This window comes from Camelina sativa, chromosome 17 (assembly GCF_000633955.1).
Source record: "Camelina sativa cultivar DH55 chromosome 17, Cs, whole genome shotgun sequence".
Lineage (NCBI taxonomy): Eukaryota > Viridiplantae > Streptophyta > Magnoliopsida > Brassicales > Brassicaceae > Camelina > Camelina sativa.
The window spans coordinates 16,319,103-16,338,105 of record NC_025701.1 but is presented as its reverse complement, the minus strand read 5'-3'; the positions used below and the strand labels follow the sequence as shown (position 1 = coordinate 16,338,105).

At 41.5% G+C, this 19,003-nt stretch overlaps 3 protein-coding genes across 3 annotated transcripts; 1 reads left to right on the top strand and 2 right to left on the bottom strand.

The window, feature by feature from the left end:
* LOC104757404 lies at positions 10,677–12,644 on the top strand. The gene is made up of 2 exons (XM_010480141.2): positions 10,677–11,520; positions 11,736–12,644. The coding sequence occupies exons 1-2, from the start codon at positions 10,838–10,840 to the stop codon at positions 12,451–12,453; spliced, it is 1,401 nt and encodes a 466-aa protein (XP_010478443.1). The 5' UTR covers positions 10,677–10,837; the 3' UTR covers positions 12,454–12,644.
* LOC109129904 (probable LRR receptor-like serine/threonine-protein kinase MEE39) lies at positions 13,232–13,891 on the bottom strand. Its single transcript, XM_019238935.1, has 3 exons — positions 13,885–13,891; positions 13,532–13,823; positions 13,232–13,415 (listed from the first exon to the last, which is right to left on the bottom strand). The coding sequence occupies exons 1-3, from the start codon at positions 13,889–13,891 to the stop codon at positions 13,232–13,234; spliced, it is 483 nt and encodes a 160-aa protein (XP_019094480.1).
* On the bottom strand, positions 15,383–17,367 carry LOC104757403. The gene is made up of 2 exons (XM_019239720.1): positions 15,842–17,367; positions 15,383–15,723 (listed from the first exon to the last, which is right to left on the bottom strand). Exons 1-2 carry the CDS (start codon positions 16,534–16,536, stop codon positions 15,705–15,707), a joined length of 714 nt encoding a protein of 237 aa, XP_019095265.1. The 5' UTR covers positions 16,537–17,367; the 3' UTR covers positions 15,383–15,704.

The following is a 19,003-nucleotide window of genomic DNA, read 5'->3' as shown; positions in this document are numbered from 1 at the left end:
AGCCAGATCGCCGTCATCAACGATGACCAAGCAATCCCGATGGAAGTCGACGAGCCAATAGAAGATATGACGGATATCGCCAAACCTCCAGAGGATTGGCAACTTGAGGTCAAACTTTACATCTCCGAAGGCATCGTCCCGACGGACCGATGGGCAGCTCGACGACTGAAGGCTCAAAGTGACAGGTACATCCTTTTGGACGGTGAACTATTTCGCCGAAGTTCGTCGGGAGCATTCCTTACCTGTGTTACACGGGATGAAACCGAACGTATCATGATGGAAGTGCATGAAGGCGAGGGTGGCAACCATTCTGGCGGACGCGCACTCGCCCTTAAAATCAAAAAGGATGGACACTATTGGCCTACCATGAAGGCCGACTGCGAAACATTCGCGGCCAAATGCGAAGCTTGTCAACGCCATGGACCAATGCGGCACGTCCCGCCCAAACTGCTAAATACCGTGACAGCTCCATATCCTTTTATGTGCTGGGCCATGGACGCCATAGGACCTTTGCCGGCATCCAAATCTAAGAAGCATGTCCTGGTGCTGACCGATTACTTCACCAAGTGGGTGGAGGCGGAATCTTTCACGAGGATCCAATCCTTAGACGTGATGAACTTCATATGGAAGAACATCATATGTCGCCACGGACTTCCATACGAGATTGTCACCGACAACGGCACCCAATTCACCTCGATGATCACTAGACGCTTCCTGACGAAGTGGCAAATCTGTCTCAGCACTTCGACTCCTCGGTACCCTCAAGGAAATGGTCAGGCTGAAGCCACGAATAAGTCAATCGTCGATGGACTCAAGAAACGACTCGGTCGAAGGAAGGGAGCATGGGCAGACCACTTGGACGGTGTACTATGGTCATACCGCACAACCCCGCGGCGAAGCACGAGACAGTCCCCTTTCTCTCTCGCATACAGTCACGAAGCACTTGCCCCGGCCGAAGCAGGAGTCCCGACACTTCGTCGTACCATGATGGTCGATAATCCCAAACTTAATGACAAGATGCTGATCGATCACAACGATCTTGCTGAAGAGTTGAGCGACAGAGCTCTAGTTCGAATGCAATACTACCAAGATGCAGTGGCTCGATACTATAATAAGACTGTTCGTCAGCGGCGTTTCAACGAAGGCGATCTAGTTCAGCGAGAAGTTTTCGAGAACACCAAGGAAGTAAACGCCGGTAAACTCGGCGCTTGGTGGGAGGGTCCATACCTCGTGTCTAGAACAGTTCGTCCAGGTGTCTACGAACTCGTAACCATGGTCGGGGAACGAATCAAAAACTCGTGGAACGCGGCCCACTTGAAATGTTACTACAGCTAAGTCGTTGTTACGACTCTACCTAGGAGTTTTCGGGACTCCGAACTCCATTTATCCTTCTTTTGTAATACGAACTACGGTTGGCTTGATCCCCACTCCGGGGTACGTAGGCAATTCTTTATCTTTCAAAGATTAAGCGAATACAGCTAATATACTAATAAAGTTTTTTTCCGGTTAAAAAACTTATTCTTATTTTCGACCATATTCAGACCGGCGACAAGCCGGTGTACAACATATCGACCATATTCGAAAATTCACTTGCATTTACACGGTTTGATAATTCCAATTAAAATAAAGTTTTAATAAGCTAAGTCAATCCCCATTACATGCTTTGGAGAGATGACCAAAAAAAAAAATAAACAGAGAGAAGAGACGCAAAGGGAGAAAATCCCTTCAACGACTCAGGGTCCTAGATGAGAAAAGAAAAAGACCGTCCGAAATCAGAGTTCGGAACAGTCAGAGTTCCACCATCACCGTCTGGGTTGGTCCTGCAGACGAAGTGGAGGCTGTGGACCTGACAGATCGTCTGCCAGCGGTTCCTCCACCGTTGCCTTGTCCAGTTCTGTTCGCCAGAACTGACGAGATTGCCTCAGGGTCTCCAGTCTCTCCCTCGGCACTTCGACGCCTCTTGAGGCCAGGTCTTCCAAGAAGGAACACGGGCCCTCAACCAAGTGCCTCTCACGGAAAATCGGGCCAGCCGACTCCAGAAAATTGGCGTACCGCCTTCACCTTTCCACAGAAGCCCGGTAGGTCCAGATATCCACAATAAGCGGGTGTGCGGTATCTTCAAGAGGCTGACAGTCGGCTTCCAAAAGGACAGGCATCTTCATACTCGCCACCAGCTCTTGGCACGCCGCGCGCGCAGCAAGGAGCCCGGTCATATGCCACTTCTCCAAAAAGAAACCTTCGGCGATTATTTCGTTCAGGACCTGAATAGTCCCGTCCAACCGATAAAGCCGACAAACTTCAGCTAATCTACGGCATCTCGCCATAAGGTGAGCCCCCAGCCTATAACGGCGAGCTCGGTATCCTCAGAGTTCCTGACACACGAGGCTCCCTTCCGCATCCGTCATATCAACATGAGGAATTGGTGCGCGAGTTCGGAACGTCTCCACGCCCTCCTGGGCGGAGGAATTTTCCGATGTTTCAGTTCGGTTGGAACCGCTCGCCGAAGCGGCTATCCTTTCCCTAGCCCGTCTTAGCCATGCAGATCGAGTAGTCACCATCTCTTTCTCTCAAACTCCCAATCCTATTTATACAGGATTATGGGAAGTAACCGCCGCTGAATCCACCAATCAGAGTGCAGCAAAATCTTCGCTAGGTCCCGAGAATAACTCTCAAAGACCACGTAGTACATTTAATGCGGTGCGTCCCTTATTTCCAAAACGGAAAAGGAAGTTTCCCAACAAAAAAAAAAAAAAAAAAAAAAAANATATATATATACAGTCATATCTCAACCCGATCTGGACTAAGTATTTATTAGTCCGCACTAAATTCACCCTTCGTTGACACCCTGGCCAGGTGATCAGCTAGTATAACTACCCACTATCTTTCAGGATAAGCCGAACCCAGAGTTATTATTTCGCGCTTGACTTTCATATGTAGGGATAAGCCGGACCCAGAGTATTTATTCCGCACCCGCTCTTTTATTTTTGGGGTAAGCCGAATCCAGAGTCTTTATTTCGCACCCAAACTTTAGTTCGGACGGAACGGTTAGCCGAACCCAGAGAATATTTTCGCAGTCCGACATCCGGACTAAAGCAAAGGAGGTAAGCCGAGCCCAGTATCTTGCTCTCCGACCAAACACACTTTGTTTAAAATTCATAACCTGCTTTCGAGACCCTAATCGATTTACCGTCATTTAATGAAAATCGCTTGATGTAAGCCGGGAGACGTCTCGCTTCAGGCACATTTTTTTAGAATCGAATAGTAAAGCAGTGACTAAATACACAATAGAATAGCAAAAGAAATCTCTTATTATTACTGTAAAGTTTTATTTTATGACAAGCAAAGTTCAAGTTCGCCTGCTACATTGCAGCTGCATTTTATTAAATTATCACACGAAACATCCTAATTCCGAACTGGTGCGCCATTCGCAGCAATCTCGCGAATGCTCGTCTTGAGTCGCTTCGACATTGGCCATAGCAGTGGCAACCAAGTCTTTCCCCAGTCCTCGGAACGAGTCTCCAATGTTCTGGCTTTCTGTTCGGATTTATCAAGCAGGTCAGTACTCCTTTTCCTTTTCGCCTTGAGTAGGGCGATCTCGGATTCCAGAGTCCTCAGCCGTCGATCGATCCTGCTTCTCTTCATATGAAAATACTGAAGATCTTGAGTCAGTTCTTGGAGCGTACCCTCAATCTGCATACGCAAAATCAGCAACGGGTTAGTACGAAGAAGACAAATTTCGGTCGTTCATAAGGAAAGCAAAAAGGAGAAGAGGGTAGTGGCTACCTGACGGAAAAAGGCATCGGCCTCGGCAAGCTCGGCATCGGTTGCACGCCGGTTAATGTAGAACGGCTTAACGCTGCCTAGAATAAAGTCACCAATCAAGGCAGGGTCCATGTGCGTCGGTCTCCGATCGGATTCCCTTCAGCATTCATTGCAGTACGAAACAAGACATGGCGGCAAAGCAGCTATCTTGTCGAACCCATTCGTAATCCAATCCTTTGGGTGAGATTCCAGCATCTCGAGTTTGAGTAGCAGATCTCGTTGTACTTGCTCCGATGCGGCAAGACGATCGTGATATTCCGTGTGGCGATCTTCCACCTCATGAAGAAATTCTTCCAGTTCGCGCCTTTCCTCCGGTTTAACGCGGAACATCAACATCCAGGGAGCTCGGATGTTCGGGTAGTACGCCATCCCTCTTTCGATAGCTTCAGCACTCGAGAATGTCGGGACATCGTTTCCAACTAGCGGGGATTCCACGCTACTAATCGAGCTCGACATTGTCTTGATTGAAAGTGTTTCTCAAGTTGTTTAGTTCGGAGACAGCGCCGTTTGATTTATACAAGTATTGGGCGGTGAGGCCCTTTCCAAATTTCTATATTTCATGCGAAATGGAAAAAATGCAATTTCTTGAAATTGGAAGTTTTCTTTTTCAACGAAAAGGAAAAATTCCAGCAATTAAGTTCCAAAAAAGAAAATGTGCCGAACAGGTCGGCAATGTTTTGCAAGGATACTTAACGAAGTCTAAAACAAAAACAAAAAATACGGCTAGGCATCTAAGGCACCGGTCAAATTGGCCTGGAAGCTGTCGGCATTAGAACCGTATGGATGGTGGACGGAGTCCGGAGCCATCGTTCCGGGGGGAGGAAATCCATAGCCGAGCTGATCGGGGGACATGTTGAGGTCTTTTTCATTCAGATCAAGGACATCGATCGCCTTGATAGTCTCCTCGGCTTCGGCCTTTTTCTCGTCAATCTCCTTGATTCGTTCCTCGGGAATGACGGCCATATTCTTGATCAGATATTGCACAGTTTCCTGTATCCCAGAAGCTTGGTTTAGCAGATCTTCCAGGGGACAAACTTTCCTCTGTTCGAGTAGATAGGCCTTGACCTTATCCAGTCGAGTCTGCGCTCTCTTCGTTGTTCGCTCCACCTTCTCCCAACGATCCTTCCGAAGTCTCTTAACTTCGAAATATAGCTGAACCTTTAACCCGTCGCATGATTCCTACAGTTCGGCTTTCTCTTCTTCAAGAGTAAGCGCTCGGGAGTTCAGTTCGCTAATCCTCAGTTCGGAGTTGGCGATGATACCATCTTTTTCGGCGACAAGCGCCTCGAGTTCTTTGATCCTCGCATCCTTGGCGTTGCTGGCAACCCGGATTTGCTCTATGCATTCTTTCACCTTTTCGAGATCCAATCCAGATTTCTTACTGGATTTGGCACGCCTATCGTATAAATGAGGCAGTGTGTTCATCTTGGCGGCAGTCTGTAAATCCAAAGAACGTATGTCAGTTCGCCCGCTAAAATTTCAAGCAAATTAAACAAAATGATAGGGCATACCATTAAGTGGTACTCGGCGACATCAAGGAACGCCTGTTTGAATTCCAGTTCATCTGCTGACGGAAGGATTCGATTGGAGGTCTTCAAGTTTCGGAAAAGCTCGCCTGAAGCTTCGCGATTGGTCACCAGAGGGTAGTCGCCGAAGTAATGATAGGAGAAGCGATCAGTCTTATCATTTCTCCTTTCCAGGCGAAATCGATCGGCAGATTCCAGTCCGGCTTCTTCCGCCAAGCGTTTGCGGTTCACTATCGGCTGTGGTTCAGTGACTGGGTTATCTCCGATTTTCTTCTTCTTCTTCTTCCTTCTTTTGGATCCAGCTTCAAGTTGCGGGACATCCTGTTCTTCGTTCGAAGGATTGGCATTCTCTAAGGCCAAAGGAAGAATATCTCCTTCCGCGACATCGACTGTGTTGACATTTTCTCCAGAAGCCTGAATAGGGTCGACGTCGGTATGGTCCCGGATGGGATCGCCTTTGGTTAGACCTTGAGATGGATCGATGTCGGCTTCAATGGCAGCCTGAGTGTCTCGGCGAACGATCTGGAGTCTGTCGGATTCAAGGACACGTGCTTCGGTAGGCTCCGCAGTTCGTTCTAGTGACCTAGCAAAACTTGGGAATGTCGTCCTGGGTTTGCCCATCGCTGTTTCAACACGGATGCGGGTAATAAACTCCCACTGACGATTGTTTCCAGCTAATAGAGCGTCCCTGACAGGATGATAGTTTGGAGCTAGCCGCGTCGCGCAAAATGGACGATCTGGAAGCATGACACGAAAAAGTTAAAACTGGTTAGAGATGCCGAAGTCAATTAAAACGTGCTGGAAATATAAAATCTACCAGGATTTTCATTCCACACTCTCCGATGGAAACCCAATGGGTTAACGAGTGAGTGCTGATCGACGCGGACGTAGAAATAGTGGTTCATCCACTTCTTGAACTTACTCACTCTTTTACCAATAAGGAAATTGTGCGCCGGCCTCATATTCACTTNTCGGTAGGCTCCGCAGTTCGTTCTAGTGACCTAGCAAAACTTGGGAATGTCGTCCTGGGTTTGCCCATCGCTGTTTCAACACGGATGCGGGTAATAAACTCCCACTGACGATTGTTTCCAGCTAATAGAGCGTCCCTGACAGGATGATAGTTTGGAGCTAGCCGCGTCGCGCAAAATGGACGATCTGGAAGCATGACACGAAAAAGTTAAAACTGGTTAGAGATGCCGAAGTCAATTAAAACGTGCTGGAAATATAAAATCTACCAGGATTTTCATTCCACACTCTCCGATGGAAACCCAATGGGTTAACGAGTGAGTGCTGATCGACGCGGACGTAGAAATAGTGGTTCATCCACTTCTTGAATTTGCTCACTCTTTTACCAATAAGGAAATTGTGCGCCGGCCTCATATTCACTTCCCAGCGGTGCAGACTCTTTGATAACTTAAAGTTGGATAGTTGTTCAAAGCATTGAACTCCAATATTGACTCCGACTTCGGCTGCTACAGTGAGGGCAGCCATAAAGTTACAAATAGCTCCGGGGACGAACTGGCAGATCGCTATCCTGCGTCTTTGGGCGTAGAGTGATATTAACGCAGGGATTGGGAATAAGAGGCGACATTCGGTAAAAAAACATTTGTACAGGCATATATACCCTTCCGGAGGGTTCCAGGGGCGTTGGTCCTCTCGAGGAATCAAAATTGTGACTTCGGTGTTGAACAAACCACATGAGTTCAACATGTCGTTCACGGTTCTGGACGAACTCAAACTCTTCTCGCCACCAATTCGTCCTTCATGGTCAAACAAGGGATCGATATCCTCGATCAAGAGTCCTAAGGGTGCAAACCGATCTTCTTCTTGTAACAGTACATCTTGAGTCAGTTCGGTGTTTTCCTCTTCAGGACGAACTGATGGCAACGGCAACACCTGTGAGGATGAGGCTCCCGCTGAACAGCGAACCAGGTGTGGTGGGACTTCGGAGGTCGACCTACTCGATTCACCGATCTGTGCGGTACGTTCTGAAGATCGACGAATTAGCTGTTCGCCCTCGACTTCTGGCAAAGAGACGGGTTCTGATGTGCTCGCCATATCTTGAGTTCGGAGAGTGCGGAAGAAAATCGGAACTAACAAAATAACTAGAAGAGAGATCGGAGCAGATTACCTTTTCGTTGTTGGCGGAAAATGAGAAATGATGAAAGGAGAGACGTATTTATAGACTCAAGTGGGCGGCAACCCTACGAAAAGTAATCATGACCTACGCGACTCTTCGAATTCCGGGCTAGCCGATGTGACGCAAATGACACGTGTCATCCGAGAAAGTCGCGGTGAAATGATGCGGAGATCCGGGTAAAATCAATTAAGTCTTTATGGTTTAGATCGGATATTCTCTTTCCATAGTTCGGAATATTCGAATTAAAATCTCGAATCTTCAGAACTAGGGGGGGACTAATTGTTGGTGCGGGATTCAGCACCCCCTACATACCGAGCTAAACCAGAAATATTAATCGACTATTTAACCGGGAATCCGGTTAAGGGTTCAATTAGGTCACAAGAAGTCAATTCGGATGGAGTGTAAATATTGGAGAGTAAGAAATCGACTTCCACTTCGGTGCGGCGGCCGACTCAAGCAATAAGGCAGTTTTCCATATCTCACTTCGTCCGATAAGGAAAGTTAATATATTATGCGATCTACGAACATGTATAAATAAGGGGAGACTTCTCCATTGTAAGATATCCAGAATCGAATACAATAATCGAGTTCTCCTCTTGTTCTTAGCAATAAACCCTAATTATTTTGAGTTTTACTTCTTTACTTCTAATTTCAAGGTTTAGATCTATTTTCTAGAGAGATTACCCTATTGAATTTGTTTCCCCTTTTAAACAAATTCATTGTGGAAACCTAGTTTCTACAATTACCAGAGAGGGTATTTCTTTTAAAATTATTTGTTATTAAGTATTACTTTTAGATGATGAAAGTAAAATTAATATATAGAACAACATTAAATTATCTATCAAATTAATTATAATATATAGTAAGGTCTTACAATTTTTTTTAGACTACTTATCAGTTTTCTTTAAAAAAAAACAAAAATGTAAATAAATATAATTTATCTTAATTACTTAACGAAAATACCAAATTAAATTGATTTTGCGGTAACTAAAACAATAGTCCTATTATTATAGTAACATATTATCTAAATATTTTCAATAATTCTGTGTAATTTAACTTTTTAATTTTCTCTATCTTAAAATGACTCTTTTATGAAGCATCATATAAGAATTATATATTAAACTACCAGGGGCAGATCCAGGAGAATTATTAGTATGGGGCACATATCTAATAATTAATAAATATGTGACCAATAATTATAATATATATGTGGCAAAAAGAGTAAAAAACCAACAAATGGAGGGATCGAACACCCCACCAGCAAAAATATGCAGAGGAATACATAACCAAATGATCCAGCAGATAATTATATCAACTATTCTTAACATAGATCCGCCACTGATTATAGTTAAACCGTAATATTATGAAAATTAATTTTGAAAACATATATTAACAATTACATGTACATTTCATATACAATTAAATAGAAACTTGATTTTTTGTTTCAAATTAATAATGCATACATAACTCACGCATTGCGTGGGCTACTTTCTAGTATAATATATTTTAAAAATACATGCAATGTGAATCATACAAATTATCATTTTAGGTAATGTAATGAAGAACTTAATTAAAATTTGGAAAAGAATCCTAAAAAACAAATTATTCTTTGTCTAATGAAGAATATGATTTTGCTTGTATGTTAACTGTCTAATTATTCTTTGTATGTATATAGAGGGATTATTCAAGAACCCAAATAAAGGAATGGCTCTTCCAAAGAGTAGTTTGGTTTCCCGTTGTCTGGACACAGGTTGTAGGCGAAATTATAAGCATTATTTACATTCAAAAGCACATCCAACATAATATTTTAGAAGTCTTGTGGGAGGAAATTACATGTTTCCGTGCTGTCGTAGCTAGGCATTGACGATCAGAGTTGATGATGAGTAGAACACTCCCTAAGAGTTTGGTCGATAACGTTGCACAACCCAACAACATAAAAGAAAGTTTCAGCGAAAATCTTGGTATTCATTTCTCTCCAAATTACATAGACCACAACTTAAAATATACACTAAATATACACTAAGAGGCAGAGTTGGTATCTTTTAACATGATGCTGATGCAACAACCATAAACTAATACCGACAGAGTGGGGTGCAAAAAAAAACATTTGCGAAGCTTGGCGAACAAACCGACAATTGAAGAATAAATGATCAAATTATATTTATCCAATTCTAGATCGTTACAATATGTAGAACACAAGTTGGTTGACCTATGACTCCTTTATCGGAAGAGTTTATGAAGTTGAGATTTTAATTGCTAGCCAAACAATAGAGTTGTGTAGCAAAGAATGTCGTATTTGAACCAAATACTTAAAAGCTAATTTCAACCAAAAGGATAATGATGCCAACTAAATACATGCGTGCTCCAACTTTGGGGAACAGCTCATCTATAACCCTCTAAGTGATAAACAGATAGATAAATTATCCACTTCTCTAACTCATTTCAAAATTCAAACCTAAATCATTACAAAATACTAAATTTCTAACTAATGCACAGCTTTGGCTAGAAGAAGAACAACGACAACAAAAAGAAGAGAAAAAAACTTTAGCAACAACAAAAAGAAGAGAAAAAACTTTAGCTATTCTAATTGCATTTTACAAAATCTTTCACGTTAAAAACAAAATCTGTACCGGTGCAAAAAAAAAAAAAGATATATTAAGATCTTACTTACAAATATACGGCAATCATATTTTTTCACTCATTTTCTAAGTAAAATACTAAACAAAGGTGTAAAAAATGTCATTAAAACAATAAAAATGTACATAAATTAAGAATTTAAAAACCACCAAAAATATAAACATGTTGCTATATAATTCTTTGAAATGTTTCCTGTAAAAACAAAATCTACCATATATAAACCACATAAAACAAATCCAGAAAATTATATCAAAATTGTAAAAGATAGAACATCAATATTCAAATCATTTAACTAAAAATCATGAATAGGAAGAAAAGAATGATTGTAATCATATAAAGAACACTTGAAAAAGGGTAAGACTTACAACATACTAAAACAAATAAACAAGATAAAAAAAGATTATTATATTTCATTTTCATATATGGAAATTAACAGGTGGGATTTTTGGTTTTTGACCCCACAAAATCTGTCATTAAAATTTTTGGAAATATATGAAAATACAAAAAAGAATAACAAAAAAAAAAATCACAGCTATATTCCAGGCTGTGTTACTTTCTCACCAATCTTCCCATTCTTATACTCCTTTCTCCGAATCTCTTTTATTTCTTCTACTCCAATTCTCTCTTAAACCCTAATTCTGTTAGGGTTCTCAGTGTTCGTTCCTTTTGCTTAGCTTCTCACTAATTAACATACAATCTTTCAAAATTCACAATGGATCCATGTTCTTTCGTACGAATCATCGTCGGGAATTTGGCGGTTAGGTTTCCGAGATCACCGTCGTCGTCGTCATCGTCTTCTTCCTCATCGGGTCCTTCTGTTTCGGACGTGTCATCTGGTAATTGCTACTGTAAGATCAAATTCAAGAGTTTCCCACGCAAGATTGTTACTGTTCCCGTTCTGTTGCGAACGGAATCGGAATCGGAGTCAGAGTCTCGTTGTTGCTTCTCCGGTAACGTCTCAAACGTCTCTGCTTGCTTCAGTCTAAGCAAGTCTCAGATCGAAGCGTCTCTTAAAAAGCCTAAATGGAGTGTTCTCTCCGTCGAGGTTTACTCCCGCGGCGTTGCTTCGTGTCGATTCGTCGCTGCAGCTTCTGGTGATAAGCTGATTGGTCGGTTCGATGTTTCGATTGATTTAAAGGCGGCGGAGACAAAGACGTGTTTGGCACACAACGGCTGGGTTGATTTGGGCACCAAGTCGAAGAAGAAGAAGTCCGGGTCGAATCCGGAGCTCCACGTTAGCGTACGGGTTGAACCCGACCCGAGATTTGTGTTTCAGTTTGACGGCGAGCCTGAGTGTAGCCCTCAGGTTTTTCAAGTCCAAGGAAACACGAAACAAGCTGTTTTCACTTGCAAGTTCGGATTCAGAAACTCCGCTGACCGGAGTCTTACTACCAGGTCAGTAAATTAATTATCAAACTTTCACTTATCTTCTTATTAGAAACAGAGCTTTTTGCTTTATACTTAGGTTTAGAAACAGAGTTTTTATTTTTTGCTATTTAGTTAGGTTTAGTACCATAGAATCTTGCAGTATTGCTTTGGATTTATGTACAGTTTTAAGAATATATCTTATTGTGATGATTCTAATATGGGTTGGTGTTTGAATTGTGCAGTTTATCGTCATTGTCATTGAGCAGTGGAAAAGAACAGTTTATGAAAGAGAGAAAAGGTTGGTCGATAACAATCCATGATCTGTCTGGCTCACCAGTAGCAATGGCTTCAATGGTGACACCTTTCGTACCATCTCCTGGTTCGAACCGCGTGTCTCGTTCTAGCCCTGGAGCTTGGTTAATCCTCCGACCTGATGGATACACTTGGAAGCCATGGGGTCGCCTTCAAGCATGGCGTGAACCAGAAACCTCCGACGTTTTGGGTTACCGTTTCGAGCTTTTTCAAGACGGAGTCGCTATTCCAGTCTCTGCTTCGTCGTCCATCAACACGAAACTTGGCGGGAGCTTCATCATCGACGGGTCCACAACTTGTACGACTGCCTCTTTGACTGGCTCGGGAGAAAGTTACGATCTTACGTCCAGGTCAAGCATGGAATCATCAAGAACCGGTTCAGGATCATCCGCGGGGTCGGATTTCGGGTTCTCACTGCCTCAAGCGCAACAGAAGTTGGGGTTTGTGATGTCGACGACGGTGGAAGGAGTGGAGAAACAGAGCAGGCCTAAAGTGGAGGTAGGTGTGAAGCACGTGACTTGTACGGAGGATGCCGCGGCTCACGTGGCACTAGGAGCTGCGGTGGATCTAAGCATGGATGCTTGTAGGCTCTTCTCTCATAAGCTAAGGAAAGTGCTGAGACAGCTAAGTCGTGTCGCTGTCGTTTGACGTTTATTGCATTGTTGAGATAGATAGAAATTGTCTTCCACTCACTAGTTGTTTTTTGTTTATAGTGGGGGGGATAAATGACTAGTAAGTGGAAGTAGTATTTTTGAATTTCTTTTGTTAAATTTTGGAATTAACAGCGAATCATTCACTGTATATGAATGAATATTCAAAACCAAAGAAAAAAATCGTCAAGATTACATTACATGCCATAGCTTTATAATCTACTGTTCATATCGTGTGGTTCTCCAAGAGAAACAAGTTGCCTGTGATGAACGCTACTAATGATCTCTATATCCGCTATAAACTCTTGTTCGCCTTGTCTGCTTCCAGCTTTAAGCTGTTTAACCGCAACCTCAGTTCCATCAGAAACAACTCATCTGGGAACATAACCAAACCCACCTTGTCCAATGAGTCGGTGCTTGAGTTGCTTGAGCCAAATCTACGTATATGAACACGTTGTTGTGTGCATTGTCTGAGAAGCTACTTTAATCCCATTGCTGAATATTATTAGTTTTTTCTGCAAAATCGAAATCAAAAGATTACTAGCTAGTTGTTGAAGATTGTGGACGTAATTTCTAAGTACTAGGACTACATTCCTGAAATGGGATGTCGATCGGCTTTCCTTTTCCTCTTGCAGATAACTATAACGAAGGCCCTAATTAAGATTAAAAAGAACAACAATATTTTTCTTCTTCTTGCATGTGGTGGCTTCCTGATCAGTTACAACTTACAACTTACAAGGGTGAAAGTGAAAGCGTAAAATCTTATTGTAGCAATCTTATCCAACGGAGGGCGAAATGTTCAGAGAAGCGTCCAGGTCTGTTGGAACAGAGGCCGTGATCATAGCAGTCTCTGGCGGCTTGTACTCATTGTAGACACCTACACTGTTATGAGTACTAATCTGCGACCATTTTTCCGAATTGTAAGGCATCCAAATGCGATCAAAGACATCTTCTCTGTACCTGAAAAAAAAAGAAAAAAAAAAGAATAGGGGCATATGTACTGCTTGTTCGATTCAGAAATTTACATGAGATTCAAAAGTAAAAAACCTCAAGGGTTGGTTAAAGATTGAGCCAACGTCTGCTCGCAAGAAAGTCTGCAAGGATCCTGTTGAAGAGCTGTAGGCTTGGTATTGAGTTTACGCAGCTCTAAACCGGTGATGAATGGCGTTGGGTCCCCTGTCTTGACCAGACAGACTTGTAACCTATCAGTGGTCAAAAGATGAATCATCTCAAAAACAATTTGTTCTGTCTCGTTGACGGTTGACACCGTGGTCCATGGGTTAACCCCGAGGTGGAGCTCGAACCGCTTAGTGGAGTTGTTGTCAAAACCTCCGTGTAGGAAAGTTGTCCTGATCAGATACCTTTCTCCTGAGGCCAAAATCAAATGTATAACAGTTTCTGGAATCTCTTGGGAAAACTCCGAAGGTACCTTGCATAACAAGTAGATACTTAATTTTGAAATAACGAGAGGTTTAAGTTGAATATTATTTACGAATGTTCTGATCTATATTACCAGTGTTTTTTGCTCTGGTACAATGATTTAACCTTGCTTCCACCACCCGCGGTTTAGAGCTGCGTAAACTCAATAGCCAAGCCTACAACACTAAGAAGCCTACAACTTCACCGCCAGAGACTACAATTTTATCTTGCTCCCACAATATATCTTCAAACGTGGTTCCTATTGGAGAACCACACTACCAAAAAAAAAAGAGTATATTGTATCACTTAAAATGTATCATAAAGTTAAGTGATGTTATTTTAAATTGTTTATTTATAAATGAAGCAAATATAAATGACTAAGCATCAATTATATTAACTGATGCTATAATTAAATAATTTGACATCAGTTGAATAAAATTGATTCAATTTCTATTAGTTTGTATCAGTTTTATATAATTGATGTAAAATTTAAATTTACATCATTTAGATACTTGATGTGTCTATTAATTGTTAGTAAGATCACTTTTTAAAATGATACAAATTAACAGGAAAAAACGGGTGTTAAAATAAATAATACTCCCTCCGTTTCAAAAATATTGATGTAAAATTCTAAAGAAGTTAGCATCATATAAAAGAAGTGATACAAAAACTACCTATTAGTGTCACTTTAATAGAAGCTTGCAAGCAGGTATATATTTTCAAGTTAGTTGAAATTTATGTATTAGTTATGTTATGTACTAAAATGAAAGAAAAATAGAATTGTATGTAATCAAAAATTAAAAACTATACATGTCGATTATTGTTTCATTGATATAATCAAAATTAGTTTTTCATGATCGATTTTTACGTACCTTCTGTTTCAAAATAAAAAATGTATATAGTAACTAAAGTTATTAATACTCCCTCCGTTTCATAATATAGGATGTTTAGAGAGGTTTTTTTGTTTCATAATATAGGATATTTTCAAGTTTCTCTGTAACTTTTAGATTAGTTTAATATTTTATATTATGCAGTCTTATTTGTGATTGGTTAAACTTTTTTAAAGTGGTCATTTCTTAAACTGCGTGTTTTACTCAAAACATCTTATATTTTGAAACGGAGGGAGTATTATTTATTTTAACACCCGTTTTTTTCTGTTAATTTGTATCATTTTAAAAAGTGATCTTACTAACAATTAATAGACACATCAAGTATCTAAATGATGTACATTTAAATTTTACATCAATTATATAAAACTGATAAAAACTAATAGAAATTGAATCAATTTTATTCAACTGATGTCAAATTATTTAATTATAGCATCAGTTAATATAATTGATGCTTAGTCATTTATATTTGCTTCATTTATAAATACGCAATTTAAAATAACATCACTTAACTTTATGATACGTTTTAACTGATACAATATACTCTTTTTTTTTGTAGTGTCAACTCTTATCTATATGTTTAGGTCTACTGCAAAACATGATGGCTTGTTTTTTCCCTTATTAATAAACTTATGGATGACCTTTATTATGATCTGGCTACTGAAATTATAATAACGAGATTTCAACGTACATTTATTTTATTCGATCAAAGCTCACTAAAAAACAACACTAAACTACATTCAGATAAAAACAATCAAAACAATAAAATAACAAAAGAAACGGACCAGAGTACAACTAAAGACTGACTTAGATTCATCTAGCTCTTGGATTAAGCTCTGTTGTGAAAATTCATAGCCAGCTCAGCTCAATGACTTGGCATGTTTCAACTTTGCGTTTCTTGGAGCTTAAGACCAATGACTCAGCTAACAGCAAGATAGCGAGCTCAATGACCAACCGAGCCCCTAATCAAAGCCAACAGAAAATGAAAACCAACGAATTAACACGATGATACTAAAAACAACAACGACGACATGGAAACACTATGAAGGCGGGTTAGGGAAGAGTAACCAAAAGAAAAACCTTGTAAGAAAATGTAACCAAAGGCGCGGCCATCCCACTCTAGACTTTTCTCTATAGAAGGATTCCAGAGCTTTTGCAAAGAAATTCCAAGTTTGTCTCGCTACAAACTCCTCTCGGAATAAGGAATCAGTTGGTGTCCTCATCATTTCAGCCTGAATGGACTCTAGTTGCTCCAAGGACTCTTTTATTCTCTGCTGAAGATTCCCAAAACCCTCTCTGTTCAGTTGTTTGCAAGATGCTTTGACATTCTTCATCTTTTGGGCGAAGGTGAATAGACCAGAGCCAACTCCAGTTTGCTCAGACCAGGCTGCACTGATAATTTCCTTGAATCTGGGATGAGTGGATAAAAGGGAGAAATACTTAAAGGAATTCTTGTTTTTCTGAATATGAGCAGAGGTGTATACCAGAGCTGGAGAATGATCTGAGTCCCCCGGAGAGTCATATGTAGCAATAGCTTCCGGGAAAGTATCCCGCCAGTGATCATTCACTAAAACTCTATCTAGTTTCCTCAAAACCGGATCATCCGGCTGGTTATTCGTCCAGGTATAGAACGCACCTCTGCTTGGCAAATCTGATAAATCATTCTTCATCAAACACTGACTGAATTCCGACATACCTGTTAAGGGCAAAGGATGTGGAAGCACTGAGAAGTGCTCATTAGCTGAGAGAATTTGGTTAAAATCTCCGACCACCATCAACGGAGACCCTTTTGCTGGAGAGTTTTGAGCTAGTAACGTGATATCCTTCCAAAGGTCCCTTCTCTGAGTCACCGTATTGTACCATAAATGAAAGCTACTGCAAAACTTTCCTTCGTCTCCGAAATGAACACACCTTAAGTATTATCTGAGCTGATTTGTAAAAACAGATGACAGAAATAGAGGGGTCCCAAACGACCTAAATTCTGCCATTCTCCGCATATTTGGTAGTTAAATTCTCCTCTCCACCCTGGAAAGGAGGCCTGAAAAACTTGATCCGCATTCTCCTCCGAGACATGCGTCTCCAAAATACTACCCAAGACTGGTTTATTTCGAGACATCCAACTTCTAACAAATCTTTGTCTTGAGAAGCTGTTTAATCCTCTAATATTCCAACAAAAAACCTTCGTCATCTATAACCCAAAAAGTGAAGGTAGAGCTATGCTCTTTCAAGGATTAGCAGCCATTAACCGGGGAACTACCCCGATTAGGCTGAGAACCTAACGCAGGAGGAGAAATCCTGTACTTTTCTGGACAAGGCTTCGTATACTGAAGCTTCTCCTCTGTCCTTTGAATACCAAACTGTTTTTTTGATTCCATCTTAGCAAACATACGGGCACTCGAGGCTCCCGGGAACCCACAGAGCGAATCCGTTACCCCTTTATTTGTCTTTCCTTTATTCTTCTTTCGTGGACCAGCGTCAATACACTGGTTCTCCTGAATCTGAACTTCTTTCTGCTTCTTAGATACCAAACTCTTTGCTTCATCTCTCTCTTTAATCCAAGACTTAACAAGCTCCTAAGTAGGCATAGACATTGACTCATCTTTCTTATGTTCNGACTGGTTTATTTCGAGACATCCAACTTCTAACAAATCTTTGTCTTGAGAAGCTGTTTAATCCTCTAATATTCCAACAAAAAACCTTCGTCATCTATAACCCAAAAAGTGAAGGTAGAGCTATGCTCTTTCAAGGATTAGCAGCCATTAACCGGGGAACTACCCCGATTAGGCTGAGAACCTAACGCAGGAGGAGAAATCCTGTACTTTTCTGGACAAGGCTTCGTATACTGAAGCTTCTCCTCTGTCCTTTGAATACCAAACTGTTTTTTTGATTCCATCTTAGCAAACATACGGGCACTCGAGGCTCCCGGGAACCCACAGAGCGAATCCGTTACCCCTTTATTTGTCTTTCCTTTATTCTTCTTTCGTGGACCAGCGTCAATACACTGGTTCTCCTGAATCTGAACTTCTTTCTGCTTCTTAGATACCAAACTCTTTGCTTCATCTCTCTCTTTAATCCAAGACTTAACAAGCTCCTAAGTAGGCATAGACATTGACTCATCTTTCTTATGTTCTACAATCCTTTCCACTGGAGGAAAACTACTACTTTTCGTCTTAATTTTCCTTACAGAAGGAACTCGCTCCTCCAAGTCCTTGCAAGGTTTGGACCCTTAGTGATTGAGGTCACTGTGGGAGACTCTCCATGGAGGCTATCTTGCTTGGGCAGGGAGCTAGTAGCTGACCCTGAGCCTAGAGGAACGGTGGTGTCAACAGTTGCAACTCCTCCCGCCGAAAAACCCCCATTCTTCCCTTCTTCAAATTTCTTCTTCATAAGTGGTTTGGGGCAGCGATTCAATAAAAGCCCAAATCTGCCACAATTACAACACTTCGGAGGAAGTCTTGGATAAGACACATGAACTTTAACATAATTCATAAGCTCATCTCTAACAATAATTGTCGTAGGGTGTGACTTATCCAATGAAATCTCCACCTTCACCTTCGTGTTCCCGAGATAATAAGGATCCAAACGTGACTTCTCCGTATGCAGAGGCTCTCCAATAGCACTGGCTATCACGCTTATCCCTAAGAACAAATACATATGAGGCGGAACAATATGTAACACTGCCCAGGTTGGCACTGTGGAGAGTTCTTGCTCCTGGAGCGAAGCATCGATCGACCTCGGGTAGACATTAAACGCGCAGTTACCAGCTTGCCAATAACCCACCTGCAGAACCCAATCCCTAGTCTTCACACAAGGTATCATGATGAGGCAATATGTGTTTGATACCTGGCGGATGGTGATGTTACCATATTTACCCCACACAGGATTGAGATCTGAGTAGATTTTTGCTGAAGGAGGAATCAAGTGGTGAAATTTTTCCATGATGTGACCCTTCCATTGATCAGCAGTCTTGAGTAAGATCGAGGCAGGAGCTTGAACAACCGGGATCCCATCTTCAATAGTTACCGGCGAGTCAATCTTCTTAAGATTCCGTAACGATGCTTTAAACCGCTCAGCTTGAGTGGGTGTGGCGTGGTGAGGCGGGTTTAGAGTTTCCAAGGACGGTGTAGAAGAGGTCTGAGTATCAACCATCTTCTGAGAAGAAATGAGATCTGGATCTACGATTTGAGGCTGAACCGGGTCAGATGGAATTGGGGGATCGGGGGGGGGGGTCCGACATCGGGG

Coding starts and splice junctions, on each gene's coding strand:
- LOC109129904 (XM_019238935.1), bottom strand. Junction 13,416..13,531: donor AGACTTTCTTGCGAGCAGAC/GTTGGCTCAATC, acceptor TTTTTTTTTCAG/GTACAGAGAAGATGTCTTTG.
- LOC104757403 (XM_019239720.1), bottom strand. CDS start 16,536: ATGGTGGTCGGAGATTTTAACCAAATTCTCTCAGCTAATGAGCACTTC.
- LOC104757404 (XM_010480141.2), top strand. CDS start 10,838: ATGGATCCATGTTCTTTCGTACGAATCATCGTCGGGAATTTGGCGGTT. Junction 11,521..11,735: donor GACCGGAGTCTTACTACCAG/GTCAGTAAATTA, acceptor TGAATTGTGCAG/TTTATCGTCATTGTCATTGA.